This window comes from Epinephelus fuscoguttatus, linkage group LG4 (assembly GCF_011397635.1).
Source record: "Epinephelus fuscoguttatus linkage group LG4, E.fuscoguttatus.final_Chr_v1".
NCBI lineage: Eukaryota > Metazoa > Chordata > Actinopteri > Perciformes > Serranidae > Epinephelus > Epinephelus fuscoguttatus.
Window position 1 is genome coordinate 987,968 of NC_064755.1, and position 14,061 is coordinate 1,002,028.

A 14,061-nucleotide genomic window follows, 5' to 3' on the forward strand; every position below is an offset into this window, starting at 1 on the left:
ATTTTTACATGTTCTGCTACTAAAATTATCTGTGGAGTAATCTTTTTGAGTGAATAAATGTAAGTTTTTCCCACAATAAATTATTATTATTAGTATTAGTATTAGTAGTAGTAGTAGTCTTCTATCCAATTAATCTAATTTGACTAATTAAATAAAAAATTTGTAAGAAATACAAAATGTAACGTGAAAGTAAAAAGGCTCCAAATCCTGATATAATTTGTTCATTATACTATTGACTAAGGCAATGTCAACCGCGTCATATAAAGATACCAGGGTAAAATTAATGAGTTTATAGTTGCCATTGGTGGTGGCTGTCCGTCGGTGAATTAGGTCCGGGCTGTACATTTTTGGAATACACGTTTACTGTCAGTTAAATTGAGGTCACATTACAGTTTACATTGCTTATAAAGGCTGAGTAGTGTAGCACTTAAAATACAGAACTCATCACGGCCAGTTGGCCTCAAGGATTTTGACTCGGGAAAGGAGTCTCTGCCGCCGTTGTCATGGCAACCAATGACGCCCGGTGCAAAGCGGGGAGAAATGACAAGCAGTCGGATAAAATTATCGCCAAAGGACTAATAAAACACAATTTGTATTTCTTGCACCTCTCCATTGAATTGACCTCCACACACCTCTCGGTTGAAATGAAATGATCGCAGCTCATTTGATGAGACACAGAGCCTGCTGTTTTGAACCTCAAAGCATGTCTACTTTTCGTGTAAACCCTGCGCCATCCTGTGGCTAAACACCAAGTATACTAAAGCCATTACAAGTTCTCATTTTCAAATGATTAGCCTGTAAATAATGCCTCCAATAATGCCTGCTGCTGATAATAATCGTAGTAATAATAGGCTACTAGCCTATTGACCGGGACCTCTGCTGGTGACTTAATGTTATAGATGCTCAGGGAACGTAAAGTTTTTCCACAAAAAAGCATTCACGCACTCAAGCTAAAATGACAATTATATGCCTATCACATCCTTCCAAACAACCAGCGCTTATACTTTCACAGAAATAAAATAGATGTGAACCATATGGTGTAGAAAGACAGCGGTAGGCTATAATATAAGAAGTTATGGTTAGCACGCTAAAGTTTTATTCTGAAGTTGTTACACTTAACTTCCGCTTCCGGTCCGCCGTTGTCACGGTTATATAAAAAAAAAATAGAAAAAAAAGAATTTGCAGAAATCAAAATTGGGCCGTTTTTTCACTTTGGTTTTTCCGTATTTTGGTTTTGAAAGAGAAAACGGGAAAACGGAAGCACTTCCATTATTTCGTTTTGTCTCTCAAAACGGAATAACGGGAAAACGGCCGTATTTCCGTAAATCCGTTTTATTTTGAAAACAAAATATCAAACTATCAAAAGGTACACGGACCCTCACTACCACATAATACCACTTCATGCAAATGAAGCTATTATGTCATGTTTGAATAAAAAAGCCTGCATGTGCACATGTTGCTATAGTTATGTGACTTTTGAGGTCACGTCAATATATTTAGAATGGTTTGATAATTTGCCACTTAGACCATGGGGAGGAGACCAGCCGAATAAACTGATCTGTGGATGAGAAACTTGCAACTGAAGAAGTTACCCCCAGCCCCCGGCCTAGACACTGGGGAAGGTAGGGAATCTTGAGGTCACCGGATGAGGGAACTTCTCGGTTGAAGAGCCAGATTAAGACAGTCTGTATCTTGATGGAGGTGGTGCAGGGGTGGAGGTGGGCTGGGAGTTTTGCTGAAATGACAGCTGGATGACAGCAGAGAGAGAAATTTGACAGCTAATGACGGATTGGTAGAGAACAGGGAGAGGCTGGCAGACTGTGACTTGTTGAAATATGTGAAGAAGGGTGGAGCAAGAGGATAGTGGGAAAACAGAGAAGTGGCTTTGAGGTATACTTACGTAAAGAGATGGTCTTCCTGTCTGAACTTTCACTTACCTTCATTTAGGTAAAATCATAATAGTACACTCACATCTGTGCCTTTAGCCTTACAGAATATTTTACAGCCTCTCCCATACACATCCATTATTATCTCCAGATTTCTCCCAAAATTCTCTTGATCATGGAACTGTGATTGCTTAAACATTAAAATACCTTTTGAAACTTTGAAATACGCATCAATAGGTAAAATTTCAATTTATGTTTTGATGTTCAAATGGAGTCTCTATGTGAAAGTATACCACAAATGTTATTAGCATGTAGGCTAGCTGAAAACCCGATTTCAAGAAATGTGTGACTTGGAAAGAGTATGTATTGCTTGGAGCTTTCAGGGACAGAGTGGGGAACGTCTTGCACTACGGCAGATGAGGGTCACGGTGGGTGGTGAGGGTCACGGTGGCTGGTTTGGGGCGGAACAGGTTAGAACCCGCAGATTGCTGCTCGCGGCTATATTTTTTTGTGTCTTGGTGGGATAATGCCCTTTCATTTCAAGGTTTAGTTATGCAAGTTAATGTGGTGTGCTTGTTGACCATCTGAAATTTATACATGCATGCTTTGCTGCTGATCCAACAATGTAAATTCTTTTTGTTTTTCTGTTGTTGTTGTTGTTGTTGTTGTCATTGAGCAGTAAGTGAGATTGTTCCAAGCGACTCTCTGGGTCTGCCAAACGAAGCCGCCATGTCAGTGACTGTTCATGAAAATCGCAAATCCCGAACTAGCACAGGCTCCATGAACATCTCACTGTTCCACAAGCCTTCACATCCTGACAGTGTCCTGACCCACCTGAACACATTGAGAAAACAGTGCATGTTTACTGATGTCACTCTGTGGGCAGGGGATCGCTCCTTCCCATGCCACAGGTAAACACATGCTTACAACATTTGTGCCTATTTACCATTCAATCGACAACTTTTCCCCACCACAACAGAGAGTAACAGCAACTAAGTTTTCTAGATAGACTTCTTACAATCCTTTTGTGCTTTTCTTTGTTTTCTTCATAACTTCTGGACCTGCAACTAAATGCTGTGTTTGTGTCTTACAGGGCTGTCTTGGCAGCGTGCAGTTGTTATTTTGAGGCCATGTTCAGTGGAGGGCTACGAGAAAGTCTGGACAGTGATGTCAATTTCAGAGACAGTATACACCCTGAGGTACAACTACTTTTGCTAAGGAAAAGGATACCGTATTTTTATGCCTCTTCACCAGCGATAGCCGCGGCCAGAGGCATTTTGTTTTTGGGTTGTCCGTTTGTCTGTCCCATTCTCATGGAAGTGACATCTCAAGAGCACCTTGGGGGAATTTCTTTAAATTTGACACAAATGTAAACTTGGACTTAAGTATGAACTGATTAGAATTTGATGGTCAAAGGTCAAGATTACTGTGACCTCTCAAAACATGCTTTGCCCATTATTGGGAAATTTATCTGATAATTATGACAAAATTTCACACAAGATAAAATGATTAAGTGATGACATTTTATATCCCAAAGGTCAGCTACACTATGACATCATAATGTTCTGCATAAAACACTTTTCTGGCTATTATTCAGTGTCATATCTCAGGAACAGAAGAGGAGACATTTAGTCAGATACAGAATTTGTGACACTAATCTTGGGTGTCCACCTTGAAACTGTGCTGATTGTATAGATCTTCGGTGCTGTCAGGGGGAATATGTGTGTGAAGCATCCATATTTTCACAGACATGGTTGTATATTGTAAGAGAAACTTGAATGGTGCATGGAGGCATACAGCCGCAGGGCAGTATTTTTAGTTTAAACTAGTCAGAAAGCCAACAAGACCTAACATTATGTGCATAAGTAAATATCCATCCCTTGTTCTAATATTAATACTAGTGACACCCAGCACTTCCATGTTTTGTAAATGAAGCAGTACACAGCCATGCTGATATACAGTATGTGTTAAGCTCTATGAAGCATCTCTCCAGATTGATGCTGCATCACCATGTTTTTCTGTGACTACAACTTATTGCGCCCCACTCATATCTCGGTTGGTGAAGGTAGTAAGGAGTAACTTGGCTATGTAATGTGGTTAGATAACTCCTTCTAAGAACAAAGTTGTTTGAGGCATGCAGAAGCCCTAGAATTAGTCATTGTGTCAGTTGTGCATGGTGTTATGTCAGTGGTTAATGCTAATTCCCTACTCTTCCAGGTCTTGGAGCTCCTGCTGGACTTTGCCTATTCTTCACGCATCATCATAAACGAGGAGAACGCAGAGTCATTGTTAGAGGCGGGTGACATGTTGCAGTTTCATGACATTCGGGACGCAGCAGCAGAGTTTTTAGAAAAAAACCTGCACTCATCAAACTGCCTGGGGATGATGCTGTTATCAGACGCTCATCAGTGTAAAAGACTGTACGAACTGTCATGGAGGATGTGTCTGCTACACTACGAGACGGTAAAGATGACTCAGTGTTTTCTGGCTTCCTGCACTAACCAAAGCCCCTTTCCCACTGCACAGAAAATCTCACTAATGTTAAATAGTTTATCTTAACACAAAGCAGAGGTCATACAGAACAGCAGGAATTTAAACAGTCAACACTAATGACAATAATAAACCCTTAAACTATTATGTAATACATTTTCTTCCACACTTGATCCTGACTTTTTTATCATTGCGATTATATTGTAAGTATCAATATGAGTAAATGAAAGTTTTTCATCTCCCTCTCCTCACTCATGTAGAGTTAGCAGCTGAAATATAGATGTATTTCAGAGAAGATCCATGTGAAGCTGATATTTGAATTCACAGGTTAAATGTACAATGCATGTAATCCAAGTGTTTGTCTGTCCTTTAGGTCAGAGAATCAGAAGATTTCTATAGCCTGTCTAAAGATAAATTGCTGGAGCTGATTCTCAGCGATGAGCTCGAAATAGAAGATGAACAGGTGAGTGATGCTCTCTTTTCTTTATTTTCTTTCCTTCTTTTCTTTTCTTTGATAACATTTCTAATGCTTTTTGACTAGATATCCTACAAGGCAGGTTCAGTGGATTCACCAGTTTCTATGCTCTATTTTTCTCCTTAATAATCTAATATAAGATGGCAATTATTCTTGAAAACTGGTAATCCATACCTACTCTTTGTGTTTCTAAATGCATTTAGTTCCCTCCATTATAGCAAAGAGTGGTGTGATCGCAACATACCAGCTAAATGCTTCTGTTGTGGCAGGTTGTGTTTAACTCTGTACTGCGGTGGGTCAGATATGACTTGGAGGGTCGGCGTCACCATTTACCAGACCTACTGAGGGGAATCAGGTTGGCACTTCTGCCGTCTGAGTGTCTGCTCGAGGCTGTAGCCTGTGAGGAGCTGGTTATGGCTGACAAGAGGAGCAGGTACGTTCTGTCAGGGAGCTTATAAATCCATATAAAGCTCTGGTGTCTGTCTTTCTTCTTTCAGCACACGTTTTTCTTTCTAAGATTAGAAAATATAAAATTACTTATTTAAAATCCCAGGAAATATTGCTTGTTCTTGTACTGGTCTCAAGTAGTTATACATGTGTCTTTGTATGTATACATAACGGCAGTCTTAATGGAAGTTGCTCCCCCAGCAGGAAGATACCACACTGCAAAAACTGCTTAGCAATGGCCTGAGGAATGTGAGAAAGAGCTCAAGACATCAACATGGCCTTTAAATTTCCCAGATTCCAATCTAATAGAGCATCAGTAGGACATGCTGGTACCTCAGAGGTCCTGTGTCCTAAACAGGTCAAAGCCATACATATATACAGTACAGGCCAAAAGTTTGGACACACCTTCTCATTCAATGCGTTTTCTTTATTTTCATGACTATTTACATTGTAGATTCTCACTGAAGGCATCAAAACTATGAATGAACACATGTGGAGTTATGTACTTAACAAAAAAAGGTGAAATAACTGAAAACATGTTTTATATTCTAGTTTCTTCAAAATAGCCACCCTTTGCTCTGATTACTGCTTTGCACACTCTTGGCATTCTCTCCATGAGCTTCAAGAGGTAGTCACCTGAAATGGTTTTCCAACAGTCTTGAAGGAGTTCCCAGAGGTGTTTAGCACTTGTTGGCCCCTTTGCCTTCACTCTGCGGTCCAGCTCACCCCAAACCATCTCGATTGGGTTCAGGTCCGGTGACTGTGGAGGCCAGGTCATCTGCCGCAGCACTCCATCACTCTCCTTCTTGGTCAAATAGCCCTTTACACAGCCTGGACGTGTGTTTGGGGTCATTGTCCTGTTGAAAAATAAATGATCGTCCAACTAAACGCAAACCGGATGGGATGGCATGTCGCTGCAGGATGCTGTGGTAGCCATGCTGGTTCAGTGTGCCTTCAATTTTGAATAAATCCCCAACAGTGTCACCAGCAAAACACCCCACACCATCACACCTCCTCCTCCATGCTTCACAGTGGGAACCAGGCATGTGGAATCCATCCGCTCACCTTTCTGCGCCTCACAAAGACACGGCGGTTGGAACCAAAGATCTCAAATTTGGACTCATCAGACCAAAGCACAGATTTCCACTGGTCTAATGTCCATTCCTTGTGTTTCTTGGCCCAAACAAATCTCTTCTGCTTGTTGCCTCTCCTTAGCAGTGGTTTCCTAGCAGCTATTTGACCATGAAGGCCTGATTCACGCAGTCTCCTCTTAACAGTTGTTCTAGAGATGGGTCTGCTGCTAGAACTCTGTGTGGCATTCATCTGGTCTCTGATCTGAGCTGCTGTTAACTTGCGATTTCTGAGGCTGGTGACTCGGATGAACTTATCCTCAGAAGCAGAGGTGACTCTTGGTCTTCCTTTCCTGGTCGGTCCTCATGTGTGCCAGTTTCATTTGTAGCGCTTGATGGTTTTTATGACTCCACTTGGGGACACATTTAAAGTTTTTCAATTTTCCGACTGACTGACCTTCATTTCTTAAAGTAATGATGGCCACTCGTTTTTCTTTAGTTAGCTGATTGGTTCTTGCCATAATATGAATTTTAACAGTTGTCCAATAGGGCTGTCGGCTGTGTATTAACCTGACTTCTGCACAACACAACTGATGGTCCCAACCCCATTGATAGAGCAAGAAATTCCACTAATTAACCCTGATAAGGCACACCTGTGAAGTGGAAACCATTTCAGGTGACTACCTCTTGAAGCTCATTGAGAGAATGCCAAGAGTGTGCAAAGCAGTAATCAGAGCAAAGGGTGGCTATTTTGAAGAAACTAGAATATAAAACATGTTTCACCTTTTTTTGTTAAGTACATAACGCCACATGTGTTCATTCATAGTTTTGATGCCTTCAGTGAGAATCTACAATGTAAATAGTCATGAAAATAAAGAAAACGCATTGAATGAGAAGGTGTGTCCAAACTTTTGGCCTGTACTACAGTACAGGCCAAAAGTTTGGACACACCTTCTGTATATATACAGTACAGGCCAAAAGTTTGGACACACCTTCTCATTCAATGCGTTTTCTTTATTTTCATGACTATTTACATTGTAGATTCTCACTGAAGGCATCAAAACTATGAATGAACACATGTGGAGTTATGTACTTAACAAAAAGGTGAAATAACTGAAAACATGTTTTATATTCTAGTTTCTTCAAAATAGCCACCCTTTGCTCTGATTACTGCTTTGCACACTCTTGGCATTCTCTCCATGAGCTTCAAGAGGTAGTCACCTGAAATGGTTTTCCAACAGTCTTGAAGGAGTTCCCAGAGGTGTTTAGGACTTGTTGGCACCTTTGCCTTCACTCTGCGGTCCAGCTCACCCCAAACCATCTCGATTGGGTTCAGGTCCGGTGACTGTGGAGGCCAGGTCATCTGCCGCAGCACTCCATCTCTCTCCTTCTTGGTCAAATAGCCCTTACACAGCCTGGAGGTGTGTTTGGGGTCATTGTCCTGTTGAAAAATAAATGATCGTCCAACTAAACGCAAACCGGATGGGATGGCATGTCGCTGCAGGATGCTGTGGTAGCCATGCTGGTTCAGTGTGCCTTCAATTTTGAATAAATCCCCAACAGTGTCACCAGCAAAACACCCCCACACCATCACACCTCCTCCTCCATGCTTCACAGTGGGAACCAGGCATGTGGAATCCATCCTTTTCTGCGTCTCACAAAGACACGGCGGTTGGAACCAAAGATCTCAAATTTGGACTCATCAGACCAAAGCACAGATTTCCACTGGTCTAATGTCCATTCCTTGTGTTTCTTGGCCCAAACAAATCTCTTCTGCTTGTTGCCTCTCCTTAACAGTGGTTTCCTAGCAGCTATGTGACCTGATTCGCGCAGTCTCCTCTTAACAGTTGTTCTAGAGATGGGTCTGCTGCTAGAACTCTGTGTGGCATTCATCTGGTCTCTGATCTGAGCTGCTATTAACTTGCGATTTCTGAGGCTGGTGACTCGGATGAACTTATCCTCAGAAGCAGAGGTGACTCTTGGTCTTCCTTTCCTGGGTCGGTCCTCATGTGTACGAGTTTCGTTGTAGCGCTTGATGGTTTTTGCGACTCCACTTGGGGACACATTTAAAGTTTTTGCAATTTTCTGGACTGACTGACCTTCATTTCTTAAAGTAATGATGGCCACTCGTTTTTCTTTAGTTAGCTGATTGGTTCTTGCCATAATATGAATTTTAACACTTGTCCAACAGGGCTGTCGGCTGTGTATTAACCTGACTTCTGCACAACACAACTGATGGTCCCAACCCCATTGATAGAGCAAGAAATTCCACTAATTAACCCTGATAAGGCACACCTGTGAAGTGGAAACCATTTCAGGTGACTACCTCTTGAAGCTCATGGAGAGAATGCCAAGAGTGTGCAAAGCAGTAATCAGAGGAAAGGGTGGCTATTTTGAAGAAACTAGAATATAAAACATGTTTTCAGTTATTTCACCTTTTTTTGTTAAGTACATAACTCCACATGTGTTCATTCATAGTTTTGATGCCTTCAGTGAGAATCTACAATGTAAATAGTCATGAAAATAAAGAAAACGCATTGAATGAGAAGGTGTGTCCAAACTTTTGGCCTGTACTGTACATATATAGCTAACAAGGCATACAGTAATAAAAGCTTAACACTCTCCAGTAACATTCAGTGTCTGGCTGCTCTGCTACCATGCTTTTATGTCGTCGTTGAGACTAGGGTGACCAGACATCCTGCATCGCGCGGGACTGCACAGCATTTCTGTCTCTTTTCATGCGTCACACAAATTGAGACCATGTCAATTGAGACATGTCTCCTGTCTCCAGATGTTAAGAATCCTCACATCCCACTGACCACAGGTCTCTGTGTTGCTGAATACTTCAATAAACAAAACAGTCCAGTGTTAATATGGACTCTGTATAGTTTATGATTAATTTTAATATTTAGTCTCTGATGACTAAACTTCGCACTGGGGGCGGATGTCCCACATTGTCCCTCACAAACCTACTCCTTGTCCCACATTTGGTTTATTAGGACCTAGTCACCCTAGTTGAGACATGAGTTGATCGGAGTGGCAGTGATATCACCAGCACCTTTCTGAAAAAAATTTGAGCTTTCTAACTAGAAGCAGTCACACAAAATAGGCAGAGCAATCTGAAAAAAGATGCTGGGCTTGGTGCTTTTTCTCCTTATTGGAAACAAATGAAAAAGTTGCTGGTGCTCAGAAAAAAACGCTATGTGCACACAGGACGTAAGATACGCCCAGTCACTCTTACGTGCTGCTAAAGACTAAGGGGGTGTTGGCTGGTGACAGAAGATGCCACCATATGTCCCCTGCCACCAGATCAATAAAAAGCAGAATTCAGAGATTTGTGGGAATGAAGACATGTTGGTAGAAAATAAGATATGACAAAGGTGTCTTTATCTCTCAGAAGTCATGATTTAACTTTCGTCTCCAGGTCAATAGTAGAAGAGGCAATGCAGTGTAAAAAGAAAATCCTTCAGAATGACGGAATAGTGACTAGTCCATGCGCTCGACCACGCAAGGCAGGACACACACTGCTTATCCTGGGAGGCCAGACCTTCATGTGTGACAAGATATACCAGGTAAAAGACAGACACACAGTCCTCCTTGGAAGACCTGTTTTCATGTGTGACAAGATATTGCATGTGTTATAGAAAGTATAAGGTGTCCAGTTGGCTTGGCTTAAAGTGCATATTAAATGTTAATAAATGAGAGGAATTAGTTTAGAAAGTAAAGCATACTCCTCATTGTTAAAAAGATTATTAAGCTTGTTTCCTGCGAGAGTTTACCGCATACCGTCATACGTAATAATGGATTACTCCTATAGAGATCCACTCACTACCACTGTATGTATGATGTCCTGACAGCCCAGGGTTGTAAGATGCATCCTATAATTACAACATCAGCCGGCCATTAATGGGCAGGTTGCTGGTTCGATTCCAGGGTCCTCTGCAAGACACTGAAACTCCAGTTGCTCCTGGTGTATGTATGTGGGGGAAAATGTAAAGATGATTTTAAAAATGTGATTTTTTAAATGTGAAAACCGAGAGTCAGAGATTGAGCTACACTGATATAGAACTGCAGATTCAAACCAAATTCTGCATGAAATTATTTTAAAAAATCAATGCAGATGTCAAAAACTCTCTTTTTATGCCTCTGCGCCAGTGATAATCATGGCCGGAGGCATTATGTTTTAGGGTTATCCATCCGTCCGTGCATTCCATGCTTGTGAACGCAGTATCTCGACAACACATCAATGGAATTTTTTCAAATTTGGCACAAATAAATATATATATATATATATATATATATACAAATATATATATATATTTAGCCTATATATTATAGCCTATTCAAGTGCTGGAATTTGTTATTTACATGACAACGCCTGAACACAACACAGGTTCAGCTCCATTAGTGCCGTGCTCGCTTATAATTGTCTCAGACTCGGGTCGGCTTTGGTCAGGAAAATGCGGCCCGAGCCGTGCTCTAGTGTGCTCACCTGTGTGTGTGTGTGTGTGTGTGTGTGTGTGTGTGTGTGTGTGTGTGTGTGTGTGTGTGTGTGTGTGCGTGTGTGTGTGCGTGCATGTGTGTGTGTGTGCGCATCAGGGCGTGCACGATACAGAGAGCAGAGGAGAATTGTAAAGGCGCGACCATGTAGAGACAGAAATGACATGCCGTCATGTAAATAAGATAAATAACATAAGACTATTTAGTTTGTTCAACAAAATTACAAGGTACAGACCTGTTCTATAGGCCCGGATATGAAGCGTCTGTAGTGCCAAATAATATGACGGTAGTTTCTAAAGAGCTAAGCAGCGGTGGCATATATATAAATACATATTGGGGAAACCCTGCTGTTTTTGGTATGAGTTCTTCTGGGTCATCATGTTTTTCTTCAGCAACATGTACAGTTTTCAGAACTCTCTCCGGCAGCCATTCTCGCCTCTGAACTTTTCTCTATGCTCTCACTCTCGGTAGTGAGAGTTTTTCTTTATCCACTGCGAGGGTCCTAAGGACAGAGGGATGTCGTATGCTGTAAAGCCCTCTGAGGCAAATTGTGATTTGTGATACTGGGCTTTATAAATAAAATTGATTGACTGAAAATTTATTGATTGACTCTTGCCGGCTCTAGCACGCCTGTAGCATGCAGCAGTGAAATGGGTCCCCGCTGAAACACTTTCCCGCTGTGCACGTTCCGGACGTTGTTTATTGAACGTAATATCTCAAAGCTCAAGCTCAATGTTTCTCAAAGCGCAAATGCAAAGAATTTATAGATTTCTCCATTTATGACCAATTATATCATCAAAAATATTCAGAGAATCGGGGCGTCGGTAGCGTAGCGGATAGTGCCGGCGCCCCATGTACAGAGCCATTGCCTCGCTGCGGCAGTCGCGGGCTGCATGTCAGTCCCCGCTCCTCTCTCTCTCTCTGTCTCCCCATTTTACACACTGTCCTATCCATTAAAGGCAAAAAGCCCACAAAAATAATCTTTAAAAAAAAATATTCAGAGAATCTGGAAAAATCTCTGCATGTAAGGGGCAAGGCTGAAAACCAACATTAAATGCAAGTGACCTTTGATTCAGACTGCACTGAGAGATCAAAGGTCAAAAATCAATATGATTGTATAACAGATATTGCTAAATGGGCTCAGGAAAACCATTGTCAGTAAACACTGTTTGTTGCTGCATCTACAAATGCAAGCTGAGACTATATCAACAACATCCAGAAACTGTGTCCAGAAACATTTTTGGGCCCAAGCTCATCTGAGATGGACTGACAAGAAGTGGAATAGTGTGCTGTGGTCTAAGGAGTCCACATTTTAAATTGTTTTTGGAAATCATGAACATTGTGTCCTTCGGGATAAAGAGGAGAAAGACCACTAGGATGTTTACCAGCTCAAAGTTCAAAGCCAGCATCTGTGATGGTATGAGGGTGCGTTTGTGCCCATGGTATTGTGGGTAACTTGCACATCCGTGAGGGTGCCATGAATGCTGAAAGGTACATACTGGTTTTGGAGCAACATATGCTGCCATCCAGATGATGTCTTCTTCAGGAAAATCTCTGCTTATGCTAGCAAGACAATGAGACACATTCTGCGCATTCCAACAGTGTGGCTTTGTAAAAAAAGATGCAGGTATGAGACCAACGTGCCTGCAGTCCAGACCAGTCTCCCATTGACCAATTCAAATGGACTGTCGAGCACCTTTAGTGGTATGTCAAGCAAAAATGAGAATGAATTTCACTTTCAAAACTTCAACAATTAGTGTCCTCAGTTCTCAAACGCTTAGAGAGTATCTTTAAAAGAAAAAATGGTAATATCACACAGTGGTAACCATGCCCCTGTCCCAACTTTTTGGAACATGTTGCAGGCGTCAGATGCCGAATGTATGTTGTCATGTGTATGTTTACAAAAAACAACAACAATAAAGTTTAGCATTTTGTACATTAAATATCTTGTCTTTGGGCTGGAGTCAATTAAATATAGGTGTAAACAGATTTGCAAATTATTGCCTTCTGTTTTTATTTATGTTTCACACAGTGTCCCAACCTTTTTGGAATAAGCGTTTAAGTACATTTAAAATTGTATGTGCAGTACTTGGGTAAATGTACTAACTTTACATTCTGCCACTGAAAATCAGAGTGGAAGTGCCACCTTATGGTATTGACTGAATGGGCATGTTTACAGTGAACTCTAGACACGTCTTGTCAGGAAACAGGAGGAGGGGAGGAGACTCCCACTGACTGAGAGTTGACTGGTAACTGACTGGAAAACTGATGTCAGCACCTAAAAGGCATTTGGCTGGGGCACAGAATACAGTGCCAGAGCCCAATGGTCCCTGGCCCTGAAAGTGCAAGGACCCTAATGTTGTTATAGTTGTTTCTAGTGTTGCCTGGTGGACACAGGAAGTGGTACAAAATTTCCAAGAGTCATTTCCACTGCCACACACTCTATGCAGGAATAACATCTAAGTTGTATACCCAGTGTGCAACAGTTGTTTAAATGCATGCCCTTATCAGCCAGCGTCACGCCAGTACCCCAGACTTGCGGGAAGCTGTGAGAGCCCACTCGTTGCTGCTTGCAGCTTTTTTAGTTTTGTTGACTTTGAAGTGTGTCTTTTATTGTCTTTTAAACCTTATTCCATTAAAATCAAATAACCACTATTGTTGCCTTATTTTTAGGTTGACCATAAAGCCAAGGAAATCATACCTAAAGCAGACCTCCCCAGCCCCAGGAAAGAGTTCAGCGCATGTGCCATTGGCTGTAAGGTTTATGTCACAGGAGGAAGAGGATCAGAGAACGGAGTCTCTAAAGATGTCTGGATCTATGACACTGTCCATGAAGAGTGGTCTAAAGGAGCACCCATGCTAATAGCCAGGTGAGTTACGTTAAATTACAGTAAACAGAAAACTAACAGAAGTATGTCATATAACTCTTCCACATTTATGTGTGGTCTGTCAATATTAATGTTTATTTAGAGTTTTACAAATTCATTTTGAGTGGTACAAATGTATGTTGAGTGGTACACATTCATATAGAGCGAAGTTGAAAATTAGCACCCACTACTGGCCAAATGTAGGTGAAAGTGATAGATGGTGGGGTAATTTGATCAACCTACCGGACACAGTGGCGGGTAGACAAAGGGGGCATTTAACAAATTACTCAATCTCTCAGTCTACAAGCTGCTTGAAAGCAGCAGGC

The 14,061-nt window shown here is 41.5% G+C and overlaps 1 protein-coding gene across 8 annotated transcripts in view; it reads left to right on the forward strand.

Annotated features, from left to right (window-relative positions):
- The window catches only part of LOC125887535 (kelch-like protein 25), a 144,631-nt gene that overhangs the window by 84,795 nt on the left and 45,775 nt on the right, over nt 1-14,061 (forward strand). For 7 of the 8 annotated variants that reach the window (XM_049574441.1, XM_049574444.1, XM_049574439.1 and 4 more), the window contains 7 exons: nt 2,566-2,797; nt 2,980-3,085; nt 4,104-4,349; nt 4,750-4,839; nt 5,121-5,284; nt 9,793-9,940; nt 13,542-13,738. In XM_049574441.1, the coding sequence (XP_049430398.1) occupies nt 2,566-2,797; nt 2,980-3,085; nt 4,104-4,349; nt 4,750-4,839; nt 5,121-5,284; nt 9,793-9,940; nt 13,542-13,738 (1,183 nt within the window). The remainder of the gene's footprint in view (nt 1-2,565; nt 2,798-2,979; nt 3,086-4,103; nt 4,350-4,749; nt 4,840-5,120; nt 5,285-9,792; nt 9,941-13,541; nt 13,739-14,061) is intronic. The other variant, XM_049574446.1, reaches the window with a different exon arrangement.